This window comes from Mirounga leonina, unplaced genomic scaffold (genome assembly GCF_011800145.1).
Source record: "Mirounga leonina isolate KUSES-001 unplaced genomic scaffold, KU_Mleo_1.0 Mir_91, whole genome shotgun sequence".
Lineage (NCBI taxonomy): Eukaryota > Metazoa > Chordata > Mammalia > Carnivora > Phocidae > Mirounga > Mirounga leonina.
Window position 1 is genome coordinate 17,186,677 of NW_023270839.1, and position 26,939 is coordinate 17,213,615.

The 26,939-nt window shown below is 45.1% G+C and overlaps 1 protein-coding gene across 9 annotated transcripts in view; it reads left to right on the forward strand.

Moving 5' to 3' along the window:
• The window catches only part of EIF2AK4 (eukaryotic translation initiation factor 2 alpha kinase 4), a 109,631-nt gene that overhangs the window by 73,298 nt on the left and 9,394 nt on the right, over positions 1-26,939 (forward strand). For 7 of the 9 annotated variants that reach the window (XM_034994319.1, XM_034994318.1, XM_034994321.1 and 4 more), the window contains 13 exons: positions 836-1,072; positions 2,763-2,835; positions 3,473-3,594; positions 5,575-5,624; positions 6,565-6,733; positions 7,818-7,934; positions 9,168-9,233; positions 11,827-11,997; positions 12,345-12,479; positions 15,579-15,686; positions 16,496-16,624; positions 18,072-18,158; positions 26,136-26,248. In XM_034994319.1, coding sequence (XP_034850210.1) covers positions 836-1,072; positions 2,763-2,835; positions 3,473-3,594; positions 5,575-5,624; positions 6,565-6,733; positions 7,818-7,934; positions 9,168-9,233; positions 11,827-11,997; positions 12,345-12,479; positions 15,579-15,686; positions 16,496-16,624; positions 18,072-18,158; positions 26,136-26,248 — 1,577 coding nt within the window. The remainder of the gene's footprint in view (positions 1-835; positions 1,073-2,762; positions 2,836-3,472; positions 3,595-5,574; positions 5,625-6,564; positions 6,734-7,817; positions 7,935-9,167; positions 9,234-11,826; positions 11,998-12,344; positions 12,480-15,578; positions 15,687-16,495; positions 16,625-18,071; positions 18,159-26,135; positions 26,249-26,939) is intronic. The other 2 variants (XR_004677321.1, XM_034994324.1) reach the window with 2 other exon arrangements.

Consider the following 26,939-nt stretch of genomic DNA (forward strand, 5'->3'; position numbering starts at 1 on the left):
TGTTTCTGATCTCAAGTATTTCTCTCTAAGTCCTTACTGTACATGAGAGAATTAAGGACACATGAAGAAACCTTTCAAGCTTTGGGTTGTTTTCCAATAGTTCCCTGCTTAATTGAGGTAGTGACTGTGAAGGCGTGGTAAATGAGTAACATAAATCAAGAGAATTCCAGGGAGTGGCATTAATACAGATAGCATAAGGGGAGAAGAAAAAATGAAAACAAGATGTAAGGATGTCAGCAGCTGCTACGCATTACAATTTCTACTAAAATTAGGCATCTAGAGATAATTGTTTTATGTTTCTGCACCCTTTTTTAGACAGTATTTTGTGTGTTTATAAGTATGGCCAAAGTTCTGCTTCTTTGTAGTTCTTGAGTTGAGGATTTTTTTTGGTTGTTTATAACAATAAAATATAAATAGGGCCCCTGTCATATTTATTTATTTGAGAGAAAGAGAGCACGAGGCAGGGGAGGAGGAACAGAAGGAAAGACAAACACTCTCCGCTGACGCTGGGCTTGATCTCCTGACCCCAAGATCATGACGTGAGCAGAAATCAGGAGTCAGACACTCAACTGACTGAGCCACCCAGGTGCCCCAGTGTCTCTGCCTTTTAAGAAACACTCCTGTTACAGTGTTGCACAACTATGTGGCCATAATGAAGTGCAGGGAAGGGGGAAATGACAGATGCAGAGATTTCAGAAATACCAATTAAAATGCACCAACTACGTGCAAGAAGTGGGGTGTCTTTTCTTTGGTTTGAGCCAACCACCAGCTTGTCAGAATTCCAGAGCATCATCTGTTGCCGTCGGGTCACCAGCGTGCCTGGCTTTCATTATAGAAATCTGTCATCTCCTGGCTTTTGAACCACGATCCCGCCAAGCGGCCCACAGCTACAGAACTGCTCAAGAGCGAGCTGCTGCCCCCACCCCAGATGGAGGAGTCGGAGCTGCACGAAGTTCTGCACCACACCCTGGCCAACGTGGACGGAAAGGCCTACCGCACCATGATGGCCCAGATCTTCTCCCAGCGCATCTCCCCAGCCATCGATTACACCTACGACAGCAACTTGCCGAAGGTGGGCTTCAGCTGTCCTGCCAAAAGAGAGCGCAACTCGGTTCACAGAAGGGTCAAGTCAGTTCCTTAGTTTTCATGGATTCCTTTAATGCCTCCAACATGCGGTTCTCATCTGAGGTCCGTATATGCATTATTCTGGGAAGAGCCATGATTTTATTTTTATTTAAAAAAAAATTTTTTTTTTTTAAAGATTTTATTTATTTGACAGTGAGAGATACAGCGAGAGAGGGAACACAAGAAGGGGGAGTGGGAGAGGGAGAAGCAGGCTTCCCGCTGAGCAGGGAGCCCGATGTGGGGCTCAATCCCAGGACCCTGGGACCATGACCCGAGCCGAAGGCAGACGCTTAAGGACTGAGCCACCCAGGCGCCCCTATTTTTAAAATTTTTTAAAAGATTTTATTTATTTGAGAGAGAGAGGGAATAAGTGGTGGGGCGGGGCAGAGGGAGAGGGAGAAGCAGACTCCCCACGGAGCAGGAAGCCCAATGCAGGGCTTGATCCTAGGACCCAGAGATCATGACCTGACCCGAAGGCAGATGCTCAACCGACTGAGCCACCCAGGCCCCCGCAGAGCCATGGTTTTAATCATGTAACTCTAAGGAGTTCCCGACCCACCCTCCTCTCCATCTACCCAAGAGTTTAAGCAGCAGTGCTTTTGGAAACTGAGCCCTGGCCCAGCTGCCCAGAGCTGAAACCATCTAACCAGCTGAGATCCAGACCATCTTGTCAGTAGCTCCCAACGCTGGCTGCCCCTGGAGGTGCACCTGGGAGGCCCTTTAGACCATTCCAACACTCAGTCCTTCTGCCCGATCTGGTGACTTGGAATGTCCAGGTGTGAGGCACCCCAAGAGTCTCTGTTTAAAAGCTCCCAGATGGTTTCTGAGGCATAGCCAGCAACTTGTTCTTTTTCTTCCTTTTTTTCCTTTTTCCTCCCCTTCCTTCTTTCTTTTTTTCTTTCCAAACAAAAACAGTCTGAAACGATATAGCAAAATGTTAAAATTGGAAAAGTGAGATGGGTGAACAACAGATATTTGCCATGCTCTTTATATGTTTCTGTATGCTTAAAATACTGATGTAATTTTCAAAGAGTAGTAGAAAGTAGTGGTAAGATTTGTGGAAGATCGGTATAGCTCTCGAGGGCCAGACCAGTTTTGGCTGGCTAGCAACAGTAGAAAGATACTTAGAGGATTATAGGTGACTTTTTTATTTTTGTCTTTTTGCTTGCCTGTTGTTTCTAAATTTTCTCAAGTGAAATGGTATTACTTGTATAATAAGAAACAAATGGAAAGGAAAGCTCTCTACAAAATAAATATATTATATATAAATTATATATTATATATATAAAGTGGATCACCTTAGTATGTGAGCGGAGGCCTGATGCCATTAAATGTTTGATTGCTGCATGGTATCCCTGAGACTCCTCAGGGAGAATGTGTGTATTTGACTGGCTCTCTGAAAGGCCTATATATCAACATGGTGAAGAGTTTGGACTTGGAGCTTTAGGTGGCCTTCCTAAAGCGGGATGTACTGCTTTTCTTCCCTCCCTGCGCATGTTCAAAAGGGGACTAATTGCTGACGTCTCTTTTATGGTCTTGGGAATAAGTAATGTGATGCTTATTGCAAGCTACAGATGAATATTTTAGGGGGTCCCTTTGATTTGGCTTTGATGACATGTTAATTGGTCATATTTTAGGGCTTCTCAATCCGTACATCCAAGATACAGCAACACGTGTGTGACACTGTCGTCCGCGTTTTTAAAAGACACGGTATGTCCTTTTTAAAAAAATCATAGGCCTTCTCAAAGAGTGTTTTGTTTCATCACTAGAAAGCACTGTTAATAGATTTTGGCTGCAACCATATTTTATCTTTATTTACTTAAGATTTTATTTGTCAGGTAGAGAGTATGAGAGAGCAGGAGCGGGGGGGAGAGGCAGAGGGAGAGGGAGAAGCAGACTCCCCACTGAGCAAAGAGCCCGATGTGGGGCTTGATCCCAGCACCCCAGGACCATGACCTGAGCTGAAGGCAGACGCTTAACTGACTGAGCCACCCAGGCGTCCCCGTATTTTACCTTTAAATTCAGTACCAGGCACTTGACTTCATGTAAAATTTAAGCTTATTTTTAACATTCAGCTTGTTGAGGAGAACGTTTGAATATTACGATTTGAATATTAGAGGCTTGCTACTAAAATACAGTTGGGTTGTGGAGTCAGGAATAAGACTGATTAACAAACTTGACCTCAGATGAGCTGTCCATTAGTGGAGTCAGAGAGCTGAAGACTGCTTGCTAGTGATTCCAGCGGCCAGTAGCAGATGACTTCATGGTCAGGTCCGTGTTCATTTTCAGTTGCCTCCTGGAAGAATGAGAACTTGATGATCGGTTACTTTTTTCTGACTTGGTGTAGGAGCTGTCCAGTTGTGTACCCCACTACTGCTTCCCCAAAATAGGCAAATATATGAGCACAACGAAGCCGCCTTATTCATGGACCACAGCGGGATGCTGGTGATGCTTCCTTTTGACCTGCGGGTGAGACTGGGAATGCCCTGGGGCAGGCCAGATGCCGTGTCTGGCCACGGGTGGATTACCCTTAGCCATCACTTTTCCCCCTCGGCTTATATTCTAAACATGAGCTTTAGGAAACACATTGTTGAGGGAGTTACCGGGGCGAGAGCATCACTGGAATTCAGTGAACATCTAACCTTGTGTACGTCCAGCTGGCTCATAGCACAAGTGCTTACGACCCTAGAAACTGGGCCCCTGCATTGCCAATGCCACATCTGCGCCCCGGTGCTGAGTTCTGCCGAGTGACCACCGCGGCTTGCCCTGGCCAACTCAGACAAACGAACACAGTTGTCTTCTTCACCTAGCTAGATTTTCACTAAATTCCTAACGTGTTAATGCGGAGAACAATTAAATTCTCCTAACAGCAAGTGCCTCTGCTAATGAGGTGTGCTGAATTCTGTTCGTGCTTGCTTGCTTCTGATCCCCAGGGTTCCCTCTGATGGGTTATCCACTCACATAGCGTGGCCTGCTAACGAGCCCATCTGCAGTCTTGTACATGCATGAGACAAGAGTTTCATTCCCCTCGTGTACAGAAAGCACTGACAGGTGGAAAGATGAGCAAAGGATATAACCAGAGCACGGGGCTGATAAACCTCTGGAACAATGTTCAGCCTCATGCATAATAAGGCAATGCAGAGAAGAGGTATCTCAACTTCACCCGTTGGACGGATAAAAATATTTAAATTGCTATACTTAAAACTGGCTGTTTATTCTTTAGACATTATGAGACTGAAGAGCAGATTTTTTTCTTAAGATTTATTTATTTGGGAACAAGAGCACGAATGGAAGGGTGGAACAGAGAGAGAGAGGGAGGGCAGAGAGAATCTCAAGTAGACTCCCTGCTGAGCATGGAACCCAATGCGGGGCTGGATCTCATGATCCCAAGATCATGACCTGAGCTGAAATCAAGAGTTGGACACTCAGCCAACTGAGCCACCCAGGCACCCCTAAAGTGTAGATTTTTAAACATCAGCTTGCTTTCTGTGATCTAATAGACATTCCCCCCCAAATAAAAAGTGAGTACCCTTTAGGAATTTGATCCATAGTTAATGGTACAATGTTAGATCTCTTGGGACAATCTGACAGTAATTTCATAAGCTGTGGTTATTATTAGTGGGTGGGTAAGAATTTCACCTAGAAGACCATGGGAGAATCAGGGAATTCACCATAATAGAGAAGATCCATTTTGATTGCATTATCATAAATGACACTTGAAAAAACATTTCAGTTATTTACATAATTCACATTATTTACAGTAGCCAAGCTATGGAAACACCCCAAGTGTCCTTCGATAGATGAATGAATGAAGAATATGTGGTATATACATACAGCGGAACATTATTCAGCCATAAAAAGAATGAACTCTTGCCATGTGCAACAACATGGATAAAACTAGAGGGTATTATGCTAAGTACAGTAAGTCTGAGAAAGACAAACACTGTATGATTTCACTTCTGTCTGGAATCTAGAAAACAAAAAAACCCAGACCCTTAACTACAGAGAACAAACTGGTGATTGCCAGAGGGGAGGTGGGGGGGGGGGCGGGGAATGAAAAAACAGATAAAGGGGAAAAAGTCACAGGTAACCAGATAACTTGCACTGATTTTAACTTGGCATCATAAAATTGGGCAGAGCATACTTAATTAAAAGTGAATTTTTCTCAAATTTAAAACCCTAAGAAATGCTGCAGTGAGTAAGGTTGGTGGCGTGCTCAGCAGTGGGATCTACTGCTGACGGACCACCTCAGGAACATTTCAGGAACGTGAATGGTGAGCCATTCACTACTCTGTGAATATACTAAAACCACTGAGTTGTACACTGTAAAAGGGTAGACTCTGTGGTATGTGAGTTATATCTTAACAAAGCTGTTAATAAAAAAAAAAAAACCCAAAGGAGGGGTTGTTGGCACATTTTGACGTTGACCCTTGAAACTTTGTGTTTCAGATTCCTTTTGCAAGATACGTGGCAAGAAATAATATTTTGAATTTGAAACGGTACGAAACTGTGGGGGTTTCATTTGGTGGATGTGGGAGAGAGACCAAAGAAGGATGTCGTATCATCTGTGATCCTTAAATAGCAATGAATTTGGGGTTTGAATTTTGGGTTTAAAGTAGTGAGCTTGGAATATGGTCCCAGTGCTCAGCCACAGTACCCCTTTGCGGGGTGACAAAGACTCTTAGCCTTCCCTTTAGCGGACGTGTGGCTGTTGGGGGCTAGGTACCCTGAAGCTCCTGCCGTCTGTTCTCTGCCTTCTAATGTTCCCGAGCAACAGAACTAATTATTTTCACAAATGGTTGCTTGACAAAAACATATGGCTGGTCTTGATCCCACATGGCCCCTTTTAAAACTTAATTGGAGGGACAAATGGCCGGCGGTCTCTGTGTGAAACCTGCTTCCACAGGTAACTGAACAAAAGCTGTTTGTAGAGAAATGGAGTCAATCCAGCAGGCGTGCCGAACGCCCTGGGCCTCCGGGCACTTAGCAGTGGGGAAGGGTTTTCTGTACATTCAGATCCTGCAGAGGGCGAGCAGCGAGATCTTCATAAATCGGAGCAGTATTGTTGCCAACGAGGCACCCTACCTTAAAGCCTTCCTTCACACGAAGTCAGAGCTCTTTCTGTGCTTTTATTCTCAGCTGCAAGTGAACAATTAATTAATAGTCATGGTCCTTAGGTGTATCCCTGTGTAGAGAGCAAGTACTAAAGGGAAAATTATTTCTTGTGTGCAATTTCATCTCTATTTCAGACATGAAAAAAAATGAAGCCCCATAGTTTAATAGTGGCCCCCCTAGGAACTGGCACCTAAATCTGTCTTTAAGGTCTCTTGCTTATACCACTGATTAATTTTCCTCTGTTTCTTTTCTCTTGTTCAACTATCTCTTGCATGTATGTGATTCCAGTAAGCGGTGACCTGGTTTCTGGGTTTCTCTCTCCAGATACTGCATAGAGCGCGTGTTCAGACCTCGCAAGTTAGACCGATTTCATCCCAAAGAGCTTCTGGAATGTGCATTCGATATTGTCACATCTACCACCAACAGCTCTCTGCCCACTGCCGAAGTCATCTACACGATCTGTGAGATCATCCAGGAGTTCCCGGCACTTCAGGTTACTTTCCAGGGTCCGATGTCCCGAGGTCGCCCCGCTCGAGTCCTTGACCCAGGGGCGGGCGGTGGGGGGGGCATGACTACAACAGAACTGCCCCTCACTTGGTGCCGGCAGTGGGCCACATTTTACTAGGATAACGGAGAAGAGTTTGATGAGGTTACTTGTGGGTTTCTCTCAGGCTCTCACCCCTGCCTTGACAGGAGTGGGTTTTGTCTTCATCTATTTTGGGGGAAGGGTGTCGTTGCTCTGCCCATTCTTCCATGGTGCGAGAAATTAGCTCAGATTCCTAGGATGCTTTTAGCATGGTCACCCTGCTCCGCACCCTCTGTGGTCCCCTCCTGTGCTCCGCCCTGGCTCTCAGCTCCCCAGCTTCACACTTGGCGTCGAGCCGGCATCCCGCCTCGCCAGTGGAGACTGCCTCTAGCACAACTGCTGGCTCTCCTCAGGCCTTGCCTCTGGGTCCCACACACGGGGCCGCTCCCCCGTCCCCCGCAATTGCTGTGCCTGTCACGGCTTTCCTCGTCCAGAAGGCCTGCCTTCCCAGCCGCGGTGGGTGCCCCTTCTGCCCCGGGAGCCTGCCTGCGCCCTCATCGGTTGGCCGGCCACCTTTCCTTCCCCACCCTCCCCGCCCTCGAGGGGAGAGGCCACCTGCTCCTCGAGGGCGGAGCCGAGGTGGCCCCTTTTCTGTAGAGCCCACTGCCCCCAGCTCAGCTCGCCGCTCGCTACTCTGTGAGCACTCGCCCGTTACCGCGGTTGCTCCGCAGCCCGTCCTTGAATGGCAGTGACTACTCACCCCTGTGCTGTCCCTCGCTGAAGTCTGTGTGGACTCATTCAGGCTTTTCACCAGAGCTGGGGACCGAAGTGGTTTAGATACGTATGATGAAGGGTTTGATTATATTACACTCTTTGATTATGACAATGTAAAAGGCATGCTTATGCGAAAATAAACTAGGAGGCAATATGCCAAAATTCAGTCCTTCCACAGTCCCCTGCCTGGATGGTAAGTTGGTGACAAGGCTGGCTTTGGTCAGGTACCTGTACTGCTTCTATGGGGAAACTAATAATTTTTCTTTTTGTATCCTAGGAAAGAAATTACAGTATTTACTTGAACCATACAACGTTATTGAAAGCAATCCTCTTACACTGTGGGATCCCAGAAGATAAACTCAGTCAAGTCTATGTTATTCTGTATGATGCCGTGGTAAGCATTTAATTACTTTGACTTGATATTGAAGGATGATAATAGTTCATAAGTGTTTTTCTTAGTGATGGAACCGTAGAACTGAGTGGGGAGTTTTATCTCCTTCCCTCATTTCTCTAAAGTAAAAAAAAAACAGTTGGAGGGAGTGATTGTATTGAGAATAAAGTTTAACCCTTGGCTGGAGCCTTAGCACCTGCTTCCTATGGGTCCGGGGCAGCAGCCCCTCCAGTTACTCTTCCCAGTTGAGCCAAATCATAGTACTCATTGCTCTCTAGTATGTGTGCAGGTACTCTACGGTAATTGTGCTGAGCCTGGAGGGGAGTCACTGAAAATTTTATTTTATTTTATTTTATTTATTTAAATTTTATTTATTTGTCAGAGAGAGAAAGAGAGAGAGAGAGCACGAGCAGGGGGAGTGGGGGAGGGAGAAGCAGGCTTCCCGCGGAGCCGGGAGCCCGATGCGGGGCTCGATCCCAGGACCCTGGGATCATGACCTGAGCCGAGGGCAGACGCTTAACCGACTGAGCCACCCGGGCGCCTCACAGGCTTACTGTTTTCTAGACACCAGAAGCCTAAGTCGCTTCTCTCTCGTCCGGCAGGTACACACAGGGGTCCTGGTTTTACCGTCTGTCCCCGCCCCCGGCAGCATGGCTGCTGCTGGCCATAGCAGACATGGTGTGTCCGTTGGACGCTGGCGAGAACCCCAGCGATTGTGCAGGGGGGCTGCACGCCATCCTTGTTCATATCCCACAGCCACAGGCTAACTGCCTGTCCGCGCACGGCTTTTGCCAGAGGGACACGGATCCATTACTCCCTCGCCATCCAGACAGAACCCCCCTGGTTCGGCCTGCCCGGCTCTGGGTTGCCTCATCATTCAGCAAGGGCAGCCTCCCCCTTTTAATTTTATGTCAGGAGTTTTCATATTCTAAGACACATGTTAGGGGCACCTGGCTGGCTCAGTAGAGCATGCAGCTCTTGATCTCGGGGTTGTGGGTTCGAGCCCCACATTGGGTGTAGAAATTACTTAAAAATCTTTAAAAAAAAAAAAAAATGTTAATTTTATGTGAATTGGAAAAAGAATTTTTCTAATCACAGAGTTAATCCATCCTTCATGATTAGGAGCAGTTTGTCCAAAATGGAGGGTATATACTTGTCGGAATGTGCCTGGAGAGCATCTTTATGTTCAGGGCCAAATTTGGTGACTCTTATTGTTCCCTTTCTCTTCCGTGTTAGACAGAAAAGCTGACGAGGAGAGAAGTGGAAGCCAAGTTTTGTAATCTGTCTTTGTCGTCTAATAGTGTAAGTACCCAGGGATGGGGCTCTTACAGCTTTCTCCGTAACTTTATGAACCCCGATTCTCAAGGCAGTGAGGCAGGGCTGGGCTGTTCCACGGCTCCTCACAGACAGGTTTCCCTTACGTGTTCATAGGTTCCTTGGCAACCTCGGGGACTAGGGGAAGAGAGCCCAGCGCTGGGCTCAAAGCCTGCCTCTCCATGCTGCTGTTCACCGTGGGGTCATCATCCTGTTCTTTCTGGATCACCAGCTGCTTTGCTCTCCCGCCCTGTGCGGGCCATGCTCGGCAGAGCCTCCTGCTGAGCGAGCGGGTCTAGTACTGGTTGTCCTCTTCTGAAATAGATCCTAGGGGACTGGAATGAGGCACAGAGCTCTGCACATCCATCTGGGTTTCCCCCACCACCCTACCCCCCGATCTTCCAACACATCAGAGTTGAATTAAAGCTCCTGCTTTTCTGGTACATTTCTTACCCCTAAAATCTGACATTTGATCCCAGTGGCAATGAGGACTATCTCATGGGGTAAGCAGGTTTGTCCTATTCTCTCAGCAGGCATCAGCTAGGTCTCTAATCTTGGCGCAGTAACCCATACTTCATGGAGTCACTGGATAGCCGAAGACAACGGGGATTTCTGACATTTTCCTGAATATTTAGATAAGAAGAGATACTTTTTTAAAACTTCCCCAGAAGCCCTCTAGCCCTGGTGGGGCACTCAATTACATGATCCTGTGATGATCAGCAAATTCATGTTTAGGATAGATTAAAATATGACTATACACAGGCCAGGCAGAAATGCTCATTCTTTTGACCTACACACCTACAGTATGGCGGACATACTGCTGTAGGCATAAAGGAGTCAGCTGAAGACTCCACCGGCTGCTTCCAACTTAATTCATATTGGCCTTTTAAAAAGCCATGGGGGGCTCCGTGCAGCATCTGTCTACCCTCGGCTCTCTAACCAAACTTGCACACACACACTGCAGCTCATAGCAGTCAGCATGCAGTCAGTTAGGGAGAGTCAACCAGATGACACAGCCTAGGAGTTCGAGAAATTAAGCCAGGTTAAATTTTAGATGTTACATAGAGGAGGAGATATTAATGGATATTAAGGGACCAGTGATAAAATATTTTAATATGAAGCACACTATTTACATAATTCTCTAGACAAGTACACAGCACATACCTATGAGCAGAAATAGTTCCATATATAAATAGCATGAAGAATCTGCTCAAGAAACTGCCCAATCTGGTGATTCCTTACCTGAAGGCTCAAGCCCAAAAGGTTCTTTGAACTAATGTCACATTTCAAACATATTTCACACTTGCACACGATAGCTGCCTCAGTTGCTAAAATCTTCTTTTTGTTAAACCTCTGGTTATCTGATGATGAGCATCAAAGTTGTATGTTTGATTAGCTTAAAAATGGAAAAATTAGCACCTAATAAAGACATTTGGTGCTGTCATTATATAAAAATGGAACTCTGAAGATTCTAGAAAAGGAAGTAGAAATAGTGCAAGCCAGTGTCTGGCCCAGTGTTCTGATTTTACAGATGAGGCACCTCCGGCCCAGAGATGCTGTGACTTGTCCAAAGTCACATGGAGTTTGTTGATGATGGGGTGAAGATGCTTATCTGGAGAGAGCAACTCTAGTGCTTCTGGGAGTTTATTGTTCTGGGGTAATTTAATGTTAAAATTTGAGAAGAAATAGTTTTTTAAGAAGAAAAACATTTAATATAGTAAGGAAATTGAGATTATATTACTTTTTGGATTTAAAAAAATACATGTGGTGTATGATTCTTACATTAAACTGAAATAAGCTGAGTCTTCATTCAGCTCTGTTTCCATGTGCCAATTTATCATTGAACCAGGTTATGCTTATATAGTCTTAAAATAGCTATAATTCTGTTCAACTCCCAGGAGCTCGAGTGGAAATTTCTTTCTGGTTTAGACCGTAGTTCCTGCTTCCCCTGCTGTGTGCCAGGGACTGGGCCTGGCCCACAGATCATCTCTAGCCATTGCCCTCGTGTGGAAGACGATGGGTACAGCGGCTGGGAGCTGGGATGGAGGTGTGAGCCAGAGGGAGGGAAGGATCAGGGGGCTGTCTGGGAGGTGACACCCGAGTGGCACCCCAAGGCTCCAAACAGGAATGATTCAAGCAAAGGGAGCAGAGGGAATTTCTGGCTACTTCAGAGTAGAATTAGAACCAGTCAGACTTTGCCTTCCTGTGTGTTCCCCCCACTGCCCTCCCCGTTTCTGTGCCTGCAGGAACGGGAGTTGATGAGAATGAGGAAGGTAAAAAAGAACAATCCTGGCTTGGAAATATTGTCATGGTGGCTCAGCTAGTACAAGGGACTGCTCTGCTGGGGGCAGCATTCACTGGGAGTAGGTGCCCAAAGCACTCCTGTGAGGTGCTTCTGAGTTGCTGGAAAAGGGTAATCCGTAGTCAGGTTCCCAGTAAAGGTTAAAATGGCCTCTGACCACAAAATCCCTGCTCCTGGCGGTGCGGAAGCTCCGCTCTGTCCCCCGTATGTCTGAACACTGTGTGGAGTGTGTCTTCCCTGCCAGGGATCGGAAGCTAAGTGTGCCTCTTTGCTTTCCAGCTGTGTCGACTCTACAAATTCATCGAGCAGAAGGGAGATTTGCAAGATCTGACACCGGCAATAAATTCATTAATAAAACAGAAAACAGGCGTTGCCCAACTGGTGAAGTACGGCTTAAAAGACCTAGAGGAGATTGTCGGGCTGTTGAAGAAACTCGGCATCAAGTTACAGGTTGGGCCACCGCTGGATTCCCCTGTGGGTCTGTGGTGCCTGCACAGGGCGAAATGGGGTTTTTGAGTTAATGCTAGGACGCGTTTTCTCCCCCCACCAGAACTCTGCTTTCCCCATTTTGGATTTCTAGTAACGATTTTGGCTTCAATCAGAACGTCCTTGCAAGCATCACAATTCCTATGGTACGGCAAGTCTGACGATGTCAGTTAGCCTCAGCCAAGCGCTGATTCCTGAAGAGAACAGAGTCTTCACCTGGCAGGCTATACTTAGACATATTCCTGATTGCTCTGATGCTACCCATGGAAAACCATGCCCTTGACATGTTTGCGTGGGCTTGTACTTCACAGGTCTCGATCAATTTGGGCTTGGTTTACAAGGTACAACAGCACAACGGAGTCATCTTCCAATTTGTGGCAGTCATCAGACGGAGGCAGAGGGCTGTGTCGGAAATCCTTGCCGCCGGTGGCAGATACGACCTGCTGGTGAGGGCTCACCCCGGATTGGTTGGTTGATTTAGTCTGGCTTAATTTCCTTTCTTTCTCAGGTGGTGTTTTGAAATATTCCAAAGCTTCAGAAAAATTGAACCAGTGGTATAATTGAACACCTGCATGCCTTTTAGCTAGGAATAGAAAAACACTCTGGACCACATTTGTAGTGTTTGTGACTTTTTATTTTAAAATAATTACAGGTTTACAGGAAGTTGCAAAGATAGTACAGAGAGATCTTGCGTACCTTTTGCTCCATTTTCTTGAATGGTTAAATCTGGCAGAACTAGAATAAAATAATCAAAACCAGGACACGGACGTTGGTACACTGTATGTGTATAACTCTGTGCCGTTGTTACTGTGTGTGTGGGGTCTCGTCACCACCACCACAACCGAGATACAGATATGCTCCTCTATCACCATGAAGATCCGTGGGTGCTGACATTTACTAGTTCAAGTGAAGTATGGATAACCTTTACCTCCCTGGAGGTCCCTATACCCTTCCTGCCATTTATAATATAATTGTCTTAAATATTTCCTCTCCATACATTGATGTCCACATCAGACAGTGTTCGGCTTTTTGCTTCAACTGTCAGAGAGGGGGAAGGGTCAGAGGGAGAAGCATACTCCCCGCCGAGCAGGGAGCCCGATGCGGAACTCGATCCAGGGACTCCAGGATCATGACCTGAGCCGAAGGCAGTCGCTTAACCAACTGAGCCACCCAGGCGCCCGGGATTATCTCAGCTTCTTGAATCTAGAGGTTTAAGTCCTCTTCCAGTGTGGGCCCGCCACCAAGCCCCCCAGCAGGGTGGCATCAGAGAAGACTAAATGGGAGCTAAGACTTTTATATCTGCCTGGGGTAGTCCCCCCCACCCCCAAACAGTGTCAGTGGAGGAACTGAAGGATTACAGACCCTCACCTGCACCCAAACAGTAACGAGGCCACCCTCCCCACAGTACCGGTAAAGGCATGTTTCGGGCATATTATTCTAATATCTCTTACGTCTTACCCTCTTTTTGCTCTCCTTCTAGGACTCTGATGACAAATGTTCAAGTTTTTGTTATATCCCTGAGGTTCTGGGGCCTTCTGCTTTACAGTCTGTTTTCTCTCTTCTTCAGATTGAATGGTTTCTATTGTTTCATCTTCAGTTTCATTGATTATTTCCACCGTTTTCCCCATTCTGCTGTTGAGCCCATCCAGAGGTTTTTTAATCTCCTACTTCTCTGCTGAGACTTTCTTTTTTTTGTCCCAAGCCTGTTCGTCATGCTTTTCGTGGTGGTTGCTTTAAAATCCGTCAGATAGTTCCAACATCTGTGTCATCCTGTCTGTTGATTGTCTTTTACACATTTTGAGACCTTCTTGGTTCTTGCCATGATGCATGATTTTCACTTGGACCCTGGATATTTTAAGTATTATGAGACTCTGGAGCTTAGCTAGATCTTTAGGTTTAGCAGGCCTCCCCTGAAAGCACAAGTAGGGGCAGGAGGTGCCACCTTGCTACTGTTGGTCAAGGGTAAAGATTCAGGTTCCTTACTCTGCTTGCTTCAATATCCCTAGGCTGGGAGGGGTGCCCTGTTCCTGTTCCCACATGCCTTTACTGGTACTATGGTGAGGGGTGGGGGAAGTGGCAGGAGATTGCTGGAGAGCAGGGAACGTTCCAGCCTCCCACTCAGCCGCCTTGGGCACCACCCCCACAGGGAGGGTGGCCTCGTTACTGCTTGGGTGGACATGAGGATCTGTAATCCTTCAGTTCCTGACACTGTTTGGGGGGTAGGGAGCACTACCCCAGGCAGATAAGAAAAGTCCTGGCTCCCATTTAGTCTTCTCTGATGCTACCCAGCTGGAGCTTCGTGAGAGAGGGGGGCCCCTTACATCTGAGTAAAGGTGTGGGCCCCCACTCAGCCTTTGCTGGTGGGGGCGGACCTTTTACTGTGGTGTTTGGCTGGAGCAGGGCAGGGGTTATATAAACATTTTCGGCCCTGCCGGGTTGCCCCTTTCTTCATGTTTTGGCTAGCGAGAGCGGGTTTCCTGGGGACCTTCTGTTGGTTCTCCTTGGCATTTCTGGGTTGTCAGCATGTGTTACCCTCAGATCCTACAGTTCCCATGCCCGTGTGCTGCCTTCTCTTCACTTCATATTCGTCTCATGTTTGTTTATAAGTAATGTCCAGGATTTTTAGCTCTACTTAGCGGGAGGAATAGAGAGAAGTGTTCTTGTCTTGGTCCAGAATCAGAACCTACCTATGTAATTTTAAATTATCTAGGGACATAAAGCAAATAAAAAGAAAAAGGTGGAATTTATTTTAATAATATCTTATTTAACCCAAATATCCAAAATGTTGTTTCAACATACAGTCCAAATTTTCAAAAAAAAATTTTTTTAAGATTTTTTTTTTATTTTTATTTATTTAATTTTTTTTAAGATTTTATTTTTTTTTTATTTGACAGAGAGAGACACAGCGAGAGAGGGAACACAAGCAGGGGGAGCGGGAGAGGGAGAAGCAGGCTCCCCGCGGAGCAGGGAGCCCTATGCGGGGTTCGATCCCAGGACCCCGGGATCATGACCTGAATGAACCGAAGGCAGAGGCTTAACGACTGAGCCACCCAGGCGCCCCTTTTTCCTAAGATTTTGCAGATCAGTGTATATTTAACCCAATATACCCCAAATACTATTTCAGTATATAATCAGACATCTCAATATGATTAATGAGCCATTTTATATCCTCTTTTTTTTTTTCCATTCTGAGTCTCTGCAGCCTCTGTGTACTTCACATACACAGCGCCTGTCCGTTTGGATTAGTCAGATTGCAGGTGTTGAAGCCCACATGTGGCAGGTGGCCGCCGTGTTCCGCAGTGCAGCTCTAGGTGCAGCATTTGTTACTTTTTTCCTCAGTTGGCACGTGTGCGTGCTCCCACCTCTCCCTCCCCCGGCCCCCCTTCTCTCTCTCTCTCTCACTCTCCCTACCACACACGTACTTACTTCTTGGTTGAACCCTTTGATGAGAAGTTGCTGACAAGTGTGTGCCCTCCAGTCATTGCTTTGCTTATGGTTACAGTTTCTTCTCTCTTTCATAACCAAAGCTGTGCCTTTCTTCCCAGATTCCCCAGTTTAGAGGACCCCAGGCTCTGGGACCAATCCCCACTGCTGTTGGGGTCAGCATAGCTATAGACAAGATATCTGCAGCGATCCTCAACATGGAAGAACCTGTAAGTTCCAGTTTTGCTTTCCAGCTTTCCAGTGGGCTCTGAGTGGTCTTTCATTTTATAGTCCTTTATATGGAGCCCTGGACGTGGCAATAGACCGAGGCTTTGGGGGGGTTCATCTTTGCCATGATGGACAAGCCTAGGACTTGGCATCCGTCCTTGCGTCTAAGTCCTTAGCCTCCCTCAGGGGGACCTCAGACAGCTCCTCCGTCTTTGCCTGGCCTCACTCTCCTCGTGTCTGATGCACTCTGTACATGGGAGCTATAGATGTTGGCAGACGCCTATCAGAGCCCCTTGCTCAGAAATCCTGCCGCACTCTAAGAGCTAGAAATGGTTCTTTTTCCTTTTTGTTTCAGACAAGATTAGTTTTCCCAGAGGAAAAGAATATCTTCCTGACGGCTTAGGATAGCTGAAATAATTTTCTAAAAAGACTAATATAAAAGGTTTTTGACTTTTTTTTTTTTTTAAAGATTTTATTTATTTGACACAGAGAGACACAGCGAGAGAGGGAACACAAGCAGGGAGAGTGGGAGAGGGAGAAGCAGGCTTCCCGCGGAGCAGGGAGCCCGATGCGGGGCTTGATCCCAGGACCCTGGGATCATGACCTGAGCCGAAGGCAGACGCCCAACGAATGAGCCACCCAGGCGCCCCTTGACGTTTTTTATTTATTTATTTAGTATATGTCATTGTGAAGCCCAGACTTCTGTTGCTTACAAGATTTTGAGATGCCTGTCTTCACATGCGTGCTGCCTCCCCTCCTACAGGCCCACAGTGTGGCTCCTCTAAATGTAACCACTCTCTTTCTGATCCAGGTTACAATAAGCTCTTGCGACCTCCTGATCGTAAGTGTTGGCCAGATGTCCATGTCCAGGGCCATCAACCTAGCCCAGAAACTCTGGTCCGCGGGAATCACAGCACAAATCATGTATGACTGGTCACAGGTAATGAGACACAAAGTGCCCCTGAGTGGAGTGCATGCATCCCGGCTGCTGTGGCCGATCGTCCTCCCCAGCCTTAGAGTAGGGTTCTCTCAAACTCAACTTCTCTCTCGTTAGAGTCACTTCCGGTGTTAGCTTCTGATTGTTACAGGAACGAAGGACCACAACTCCGTGGTTTAAAACAATACAGGCTGGTTATCTCACATTTCTGGCATTCAGAAGTGTAACACTAGTTCCACTGGGCTCCAGTCAAGGTGTCTGCCAGGGCCCGTTCCTTCAGAAGGCTTGAGGGGGAGAATCTATTCCCCTGCCTTATCCAGCCCTGGGAGGCCTCCAGCATGCCTCCGTTCGTAGTCCCTTCCTCCACCTTCAAACTCAGCAGGGTAGCATTTTCTGTCCTCTCTGACCTCTCTTTCTGTCTCTCCGTCTCTGACCCTCCTGTCTCCTCTCACAAGGATCCTTGTGATTACACTGATGCCACCCAGCTGATCCAGGTCGTCTCCCTGTCTCAAGATCCGTAACTCAGAGTTCCCTTGCCCCTAGAAGCGAACAGACTCCCCCAGGGATGAGGCTGGGCCGTCTTTGCAGGGCCGGGATCCAGGCTCGCACACTTGCCAAAGGCGTTCCGTGTTGAGCTGTGTGGGTGGCTGTCTCTCCTCAGACCCCCCCCAGCAGCCTGCTGTGGGGCTGGAAGTGAGGAAAGGAGCAGCCTTGAACCCGCCTGCCCTTCGGAAAGGGGGGCCGGTAGAGAACGTCTACCTGCCACCAGCAGATCACAGAAGGGCGTATGGTCCAGTTCGCCCGCACTCAGGCGCCCCAGAGCCTGAAGCGACGCCCAGGGAAACAGAACCTCCACCCTCCCTCCCTCCTGCTGCTGTCCGTCTTGGTGTGTGTTAGGAAAACCTCCTCAGTCTGCTGAGCACTGACTTTTAATCATTCGACAGAGCAGCGTCCTCTTCCATTGGTTCCCGTGTTGCATAAATTGTTAGAGGAGTGTTCTTCCAGAAACCGACTTCAGTCCTGCCCCGCGGCAGACCCTGCAGGCGTCCCTGCTCCGCTGCTTGGTGGCTTTAGGCTTCACTTCTGCTTTACGCCGTCTGCCGTTTTTTGTTGCCTTGGCTTTCCTCAAAGGCCTTCTCGTTGTATGTGTGCGTACCGTGTAACTTGGGCACCTTGCACCAGGATTTGAAGCTTTTGAAAACCGTGTCTTACTGTGCCGCGAGCACACGGATTGTCCATGGCCCCTGAGGACAGCGGTGACAGTAAGAAAAGCAAGGTCTTCCCGCTCCTTTGAATCCTTACTCTTCCGGCTTAACACTGATCGCTCCGGGAGTCAGCAGGTTAGCAAGGCCCTTTGACACTACACTTGGACACCGTGTTTTCAGTCTCCCTGAGTCCTTGAGCCGCTCTAGGCGCTCGGGGTTTATCTCACATGCTGTGCTTGTTTCAGTCCCAAGAGGAGCTACAGGAATACTGCCGACATCACGAAATCACCTACGTGGCCCTCGTCTCGGATAAAGGAGGCAGCTACGTCAAGGTACAGAGCCAAGGAAGTCGTGCGCGGTTCACAGTCACATTCCCACTTCCCGCTGTCCCCTGGCCTTGGGTGTGGGTGAAAATCCGTTGTTGTATTCGTTGGGCCTGTGTTTGGAGAAAGGCTATAGAGTAAGAGACAGTCTGAATCGGAACCCTTCCCTCCCAGCTTAAAAAATCAAAAATCAGAAATAGTGGCAGTAGGTTTTCCCTAGTTTTCTACCTCTGTTCGCTTTCTTCATCTCAGAAAATAAGAAGAATGACCACACTGATACCTGCTGGTTGGCATGTCCTGTGGCTGTTTCCTAACCGGTTTTACTGTTACCTTTACCTTAACAAAGTTCAGAAATATACCAACTTCTAACCTTTATTTCTGTTTTTAAGGGAAAAAAAAATCAACGTATTTCCCCCCTTTTAATGTCTTTGTCAGGTTTTGATATCTGGGTAAGGTTGGCCTCATCAATGAGTTGGACAGTGTCCTCTCCTCTTCTGTTTTCTGAAAGATTTTTGTGTACAGGTGGTATTATTTCATCCCTAGATGTTTGGTCAGACTCAGCAGTGAAGCCACAAGGGCCTAGACAGAGAGCCGTTCAGGTCCTCTTTCTGAGTAAGTGAGTCTGAGTAGTTGGTATCTTCCCCGGAATGTTGCCATTTCATCTAAATTTTCAAATATTCTCTTTTATTATCTGTAGGATCAGTAATGATAATCCCCTCTTTCATGCCTGCTAATTAGTAATTTATGTCTCCCATCCTTCCCCTTTTTTTACTTCACCAGGCTGGCTAGAGGTTTATCAATTTCATTTGTCTTTTCAGAAAACCAGCTTTTGATGTCATTGATTTTTCTCTTATTTTTTTGTTCATTTGTTTTTTATTTTACTGATTTCCATTCTATTCTTCTTCATTCTGCTAATTGTGGATTTAGTTTATTCCTTTTCTAGTTTCTTCAGGTGGAACTTTAGGTTAGGGGTAGATAAACTACAGCCCGTAGGCCAAATCTGGCACACAGCCTATTTCTGTATGGCCTGTGAACTACAAATCTTTTTTACATTCTCCGTTTAAAAAAAAAACAAGGATGTGACAGTATGTGGCCCGCAAAGCCTAAAATACTTACCTGAGCCTTTACAGGGGGGAAAAAAAAGTTGGCACCTGGCATGGATCAATAAGTTTAGACTTGACTTATCTAAGTATAAGCATTTAATGATGTAATGCTTTCATTTTCATTTAGTTCAAAATACTTTCTAGTTTCTTTGATGATTTCTTTGATCCACAGGTTATTTAGAAGTGTGTGGCTTAACTTCCAAATATTCAGGTATTTTCCAACTATCTTTCTTTCATGATTTCTTTCCTTTTTTTTAAAATTTTTATTTTTTTATTTAAGATTTTATTTTTTTATTTTTCGACACAGAGAGAGACAGCGAGAAAGGGAACACAGGCAGGGGGAGTGGGAGAAGCAGGCTTCCCGCCGAGCAGGGAGCCCAATGTGGGACTCGATCCCAGGACCCTGGGATCATGACCTGAGCCGAAGGCAGATGCTTAACGACTGAGCCACCCAGGTGCCCTAAAATTTTTATTTTTTTATTTAAATTCAATTAACGGGTGCCTGGGTGGCTCAGTCAGTTAAGCACCTGCCTTCGGCTCAGGTCATGATCCGAGGGTCCTGGGATCGAGCCCCACGTCGGGCTCTCTCTGCTCAGTGGGAAGCCTGCTTCTCCCTCTCCCACTCTCTCTCTCTGTCAAAATAAATAAAATATTAAAAAAAAAAATAAATTCAATTAACATATATTGTATTAAAGTTTCAGAGGTAGAGAGGTCAGTGATTCGTCTTACATAATACCCAGCGCTCATTATGTCATCTTTAAAGATTTCTAATGATTTAATTCCCTTGTGATCAAAGAACATACTCTGTATGATTTCAGTCCTTTTAATTTTACTGAGCCACGTTTTAAAGTAAAAAATAATTGTCTGTTAACTATGAATGTTTCATGTGCACTTGAGAAGAATGTGTATTCTGCCTTATTAGGAGGAGTTGTTTGATAAACATCAGTTAGGTCAAATTAGATGATGGTGTTGCCGAAGTCTTCTGTATCGTTACTAATCATTTTGTCTACTTGCTCAATCAGTTACTGAGAGAGGAGTGTCAAAATCTCCAGCTATCATTGTAGATTTATCTATTTCTCCTTTTAGTTCTATCAGTTTTGCTTTGTGCATTTTGAAGCTCTGTTATTTGCTGAATACACATTTAGAATTTTCTGTCTGATGAATTGACCTCTTTATCATTATGAAATGTTCTTCTTTATCCCTGATAATATTTCTTGTTCTGAGGTCTTTCGATTAGTGTTTGCATGGCATGTCTGTTTCCATCCCATCTGTGTCTTGAAAGTGGGTTTCTTAGAGACACTCAGTTGAGTTTTGCTTTTTTGATCTACTCTGACAATCCCCGTCTTTTAATGGGAATGGTTAGACCATTTATATGTAATGCAGTTATTGAAATGGTTGGGTTTAAATCTACCATTTTACTATTTGTTTTCTAATTATTCCATCTGTTCTTTTTTCCATTTTTTTCTTTTCATACCTTTTTTTAGATCTCTCCTACTGGTTTGCTAACCATTACTCCTGTTTTTGGTGACTTCTTAAGGTTTACAGTGTACATCTTTAACTTATACATTCTACCTTCAAAAAATATTATATGCCTTTCACATACAGTGTAAGAACCTTACAACAGAATACTTCCATTTCCCTTCTCTATTTCTTTGTGCTATTGTTGCCAAGGATTTTTTCTTACATATGTTATAAACTCCACAATACATTGTTTTTATTTTGGCTTTAAAGATTTTATTTATTTATTTGACAGAGACACAGTGAGAGAGGGAACACAAGCAGGGGGAGCAGCAGAGGGAGAGGGAGAAGCAGGTTCCCCGCTGAGCAGGGAGCCCGATGCAGGGCTCGATCCCAGCACCCTGGGATCATGACCTGAGCCGAAGGCAGACGCTTAACAACTGAGCCACCCAGACGCCCCTTATTTTGGCTTTAGTTATTTTTTAAAGAGGTTTTTAAAATAAGGGGGGGAAATGTCCTTTATATTTACCCACATATTTACCATCTCTGGAACTGTTTACTACTATGTTGAGGCAGACATCATTCTGACTTCATTTTCCTTCTGCCTGAAGAATTTCCTTTATTTCTGGCCTGTGCAGGTCTGTTGGTCGTGAATTTTCTCAGTTGTTATTGGTCTGAGAAAGTCTTCATTTTACCTTCATTTTTTTTCTTTTAAGATTTATTTATTTTAGGGACACCTGGGTGGCTCAGTTGGCTAAGCGCCTGCCTTTGGCTCAGGTCATGATCCCAGGGTCTTGGGATCGAGTCCCGGCATAGGGCTCCTTGCTCAGCAGGGAGCCCGCTTCTCCCTCTGCCTGCCATTCCCCTGCTTGTGTTCTCTCTCTCTTTCTCTCTGACAAATAAATAAAATCTCAAAAAAAAAAAAAAAAGATTTATTTATTTTACAGAGAGAGCAAGCAGGAGGAGGGACAGAGGGAGAGGGAGAGAATTTCAAGCAGACTTCCTGCTGAGCGTGGAGCCCGACACAGGGCTCAATCTCCAACCCTGAGATCATGACCTGAGCCAAAACCAAGAGTCTGATGCCCAACCGACCCCTTCACCTTCATTTTTGAAAGATATTTTTGCTAGGTATAAAATTAAAATTTAAGTTTTTTTTTTTTTTTTTGCATTTTAAAGATGTGTTTTATTGTCTTCTGACATGATGGTAGTTTCTATTAAAAGTCTGCTTTGATTCTCTATGTATGCTCTTTATTTTCTGACAGCTTCTAAGATTTTCTTCTGTCACTGATTTTCTGCAATTTGAATATGATATACCTCAGTGTGGTATTCTCTATATTCTAATACTTGGTATTCATAGCTAGGGCTTTTTTGAACTGTAGATTTATGGTTTTCATAAAATACAGAAAATCTTCAGGGGCACCTGCGTGGCTCAGTCGGTTAAACCTCTGCCTTTGGCTTGGGTCATGATCCCAGGGTCCCAGGATTGGGCCCTCAGTTGGGCTCCCTGCTTAGCTGGGAGTCTGCTTCTCCCTTTGGCTCTGATCCTGCCCCCACTAGTGCATGTGTTCTCTCTCTCTCTCTCTAATAAATAAACCTTTTAAAAAAAATTTTAGAGGGTGCCTGGGTGGCTCAGTCGGTTAAGTGTCTGCCTTCGGCTCAGGTCATAATCCTGGGGTCCTAGGATCGAGCCCCATGTCGGGCTCCCTGCTCTGCAGAGAGCCTGCTTCTCTCTTTCCCTCTGCTTGTTGCTCTGCCTACTTGTGCCCTCTGTCAAATAAATAAATAAAATTTTTTTAAAAATTTAGAAAAATTTCAGACATTATTTCTTCAAATATTTTTCTGTCCCTTCCCCCCCCCAAAGATTTTATTTATTTATTTGACAGAGAGAGACACACAGCAAGAGAGGGAACACAAGCCAGGGGGAGAGGGAGGAGCAGGCTTCCTGCCGAGGAGGGAGCCCGATGCAGGGCTTGATCCCAGGACCCTAGGATCACAACCTCAGCCGAAGGCAGATGCTTAATGACTGAGCCACCCAGGCGCCCCCCCCCCTTTTTCTCTTTTCCTTGTAGGACTCTGATTACAGTATATTAATCATTTGATATTGACACACAGCTCATTAAGACTCTGTTTTTGTTTTGTTTTTTCCCTTTCTCTTTGCTTTATTTGGGACCATTCACTGATCTTTTTTGCAATATCTCATCTGCTGTTAATCCCTTTGCATTTCTTATGTATTTTTTCATCTGTATATTTGTATCTTTATATATCTTCCATTTCTCTCTTAGAGTTTTTGTTTCCTTTACATTTTTTATAAGATTTAAAATAGTCATTTTAGGGGCACCTGGCTGGCTCAGTCAGTAGAGCACGTGACTCTTGATCTCAGGGTTGTGAGCGTAAGCCCCGCATTGGGTGTAGAGATAACTTAAAAATAAAATCTTAAAAAAAAAAATAGTCGTTTTAAGGTGCTTGCCTACTAATTCCATCATTTTTGACACTTCTGAATCTGTCATTTCTTCTGGTTATAAGTCTCATTTTCCTACCACTTTGCGTGCCAGTAGTCTTTTTGTTTTTTAAGATTTTATTTATTTATTTGACAGAGAATAAGCAGGAGCTGCAGGCAGAGGCAGAGGGAGAGGGAGAAGCAGACTCTCCACTGAACAGGGAGGCCAGTGTGGGCTCGATCCCAGGACCCTGGGACCATGACCTAAGCCGAAGGCAGACGTTTGACTGACTGAGCCACCCAGGCCCTCCTGCCAGTAACTTTTGATTGGTTGTTGGACATTATGAATTTTACATTTCTGGGTGCTAGGTTTTATGTCCCTATAAATACTGTTGGGCTTTGTTCTGGGGTGTAGTTAAAATTCTTGAATTGCTTGATCTTTTTCCAGGCTTCATTTTATGCGTTGTTAGGGCAGATCCAGGGCAGCTGTTAGTCTAGGCCTGAGTTGGCTCCATTACTAGTAAGGAATACCCTTAGGAGGATTCTGCCTGCTGCCCTGTGTATTCTGAGGTCTTTCTACCCTGGTAAGAATAAGAACTATTCCCAGCCCCTGTGAATTCCAGAAATTACGACGCCTACTCATTTCTGGCGGTTGTTTCCCCAGCCTGGGCAGTTTTCTTTCCTTAAAGCACAGATCAGTTCTCTGGCAAGAATTGAGGGGACTTCTCCACAGAGTTTCAGAAATTGATCTGAGTGTGGAGCACTCTACTCTTCAGTCCTCTGCCTCATAGCCTCTAGCCATCTGGGTCTACCTAAACTGTCTCCCCACCTTGGCAAGACTCCCGGTCTCTGTTTGGGTTTCGCGTTCCTGTGCTGCAATCTGCAGGCTCCCTCAGCACAGTAAACGGGCACTGGTAGGGCACTTTGTTTCCCTTCTCTTGGAAAATAGTTCTCCACTGCTTGTTGTCTAAGGTCTGAGAAACCATTGTCCTATGTGTTTTCTTTGACTTTGTAATTGTTTAAGGCAGGAAGGCACTTCTTGTAGTAGTTTATCCTTTATGGGAAGATTTGGAAGTCCCCACTACTCGTCTGCTTATTAGTCACAAAATCCTAAGTGACCCTAAGAACTACTGATCAGGCCTCTTCCAGAGCAGTGACTGCATCAAGCTTCTGCTGGGTAATCTGAGCCATAACACACTGTTAAAATGATTAACAAATTTTAAAAACTTGAATCAGTTTCCTTCCCAAAATTTACACTCCGTGGTCTTAGTTCTGCCTAACAAGTCTAATTTTTTCCCCCTCTCAGCTACCTTCAAATAAATTGTAGGAGACGACTGCCATGTCACTCTGTCCTCTTTTCTGGTTTAAACATTCTGGTTACTTAAGCCATTCCTCATAACATGATTTCCCAAATCCTTGACCCTCCTAGTTAACCTCCTCTAGACATGCCTTGTCAATGTCTGTCTTTAAATGTGATACTAGAATTCTGCAGAGCACTCTAGGCATATTCTAACTAAATGAGAATGGTCTCTGACCTCCCTCATTCCAGATACCCTATTTCTCCCCAGAAAGTTTACTAGTGAACTCTTAGCAATCTTGTGGCTCTTTGGCTTGTACTGAACTTAGCAACTAAAACCCATTGGCCTTTTCACAGTTATCACCATGTCTGGCTGGCCACCTACAATGAGGGCTTTCATTACAGGACTTCATATTAATCTCCATTAAATGTGATCTTGTTCATTCTAGCACATTGTTCCAGCCTATCTATGTTTTGAATCTTGCATCATCTCCGTATTTGAAGGGCAAGACATCACTTCATTCATCCAGTCAGCAAATGCATTTTAAGTGTTCACAGTGTGGGAGGGATGGAATTTAAGATCCCAAAGGATATAGGGACATTGACGCGTCAGGCCCTGCTGTCAAGGATCCCATAATCTGGTAGGGAACATAACACAATCATGCATGATTATGAGCTAGAAAGTGCTAAATGCCATGAGAGTCCTACAGTGCAAGTTCTCTGAGGGTTCATCAGCCTGGGAGATTACCTCAGCGGTAGCAGGGAAGTCTTCAGGGTAGAGGTAGATTTATGGGGGACCCTCATGGATGGGCAGGATAGAGATGTGTGCTGAAAGGGACTTTTAAGCAGAAGGAATGGCAAAGATAATGGTAATTCTTTGAATAGCCTATTCCAAAGAGGGAGGCCAGCAGAGAACTATTCTGGTATTACCCAGAATAAGTCTACTTTGGGTGAAGCAGAAGGATACTTCAGCAGGAGAGAATGGTTTTAACCAGATCATGGAGAGCAAAATGCGAACCAGGGAATTTGGACTTTATGTAGCAGCGAGTGGGGAGCCAGCATGTTTTGGACAGACGGGGACATCAGAGTGGTATGTGAGAAAAATTCATCTGCAGGGGTGTGTAGCATGGAACGGAGTGAGTGGAAAATGGCAGTGGGAAGAATATAAGGCTGTTTGAAGCCAAGGTTGGGTGCTGGCCATGGAGTGAAGATGAGAGAGGAGGTACCATAGAAGTGGATGACAGGACTTGAGTTTGGAACGGAGAGGGGAGTGCTGTGGAAAATGGTGACTGACCATCGGGATGTTTAAGGGGAAGAATATGTGGAAGAATCAAATGAAATAGGAGCTGGTTAGTCTTGGCTTTTTTTAAATCCTATCATCAATGATAAGCTTTTCTAGTCTATACCAGGGTTTCTTAACAGCCACAGTGACATTTGGGGCCAGATAATTGTAGGGGCTGCTGTCCTGGGCCCTACAGGAAGTTGAACAGCACCCCAGGCCTCTACCCACGAGATGCTGGTAGCACCCCCTGTAGCTGTCACAGCCAGAAAGTTCTCCAAACATTGCCAAATGTCCTGTGATAAGCAAAATCGCCCCTGGTGAGAACCACCAACCTCAACTGTTGACTTAGTTTTGTACTCTGATTCAGCCTTTTGGCTTCAGAAACTGATTCTGTTTCATTCTTTTTAAGGTTAAGTCTTTTGAGAAGGAAAGGCAAACAGAGAAACATGTGCAGGAGTCTGATCTTATAGACCACGTTTTGCAGAAACTCAGAACTAAAGTCAGTGATGAAAGGACTATCAGGTAACAAAAGCCCAGAAAACCAGCTGTGAATACCTGTAGAACTTCTGTACCTTTAAAAATCAATTTGATCCTTTTGGGAAATACAGATACATCACGATAACTTTTAATGGATCATTCTGTTGCTTCCGAATAGCTCAGCAGTTTAAGTATGTGACCCCCCTATATAAGACAATCATAGTTTCAGGGTTTGTTTTTCATAACATGTCAGAGAATATTTTATCAGTTTGAAAGGCCCAAGGAGCCAAAATTAGGTCTGTTAATTAGTAAATTTTGGTAGTGTTTGTCAAAGTAATTGAAAGATTAATATATTCTGGGAAAAGATGTCATATATTCATGATGGAAATGTAGATTGTTTCAACTCTCTGGACAGGAATTTAAGAAAGTTAAAATTGCCTTAAAACTAAAAATTAAAAAGAAATACCCAGTAATTCTACTTTCAGGAATTTATAGTAAAAATTATTCCATGGGGGTATGTACAAAGATGTCTAGCAAGGCATTGTTTGTAACAGTTTCAATCTTTTTGGTCTGAGAACCACTTTATACCCTTAAAAATTATTTGAGAGCACCAAAGAGCTTTGTTTTTGTGGGTTATATCTACAATAATTTGTTAGAAATTAAAACACATTTTAAAAATATTTATTTTAAAATAATAAACCCGAGGCACCTGGGTGGCTCAGTCAGTTAGGTATCA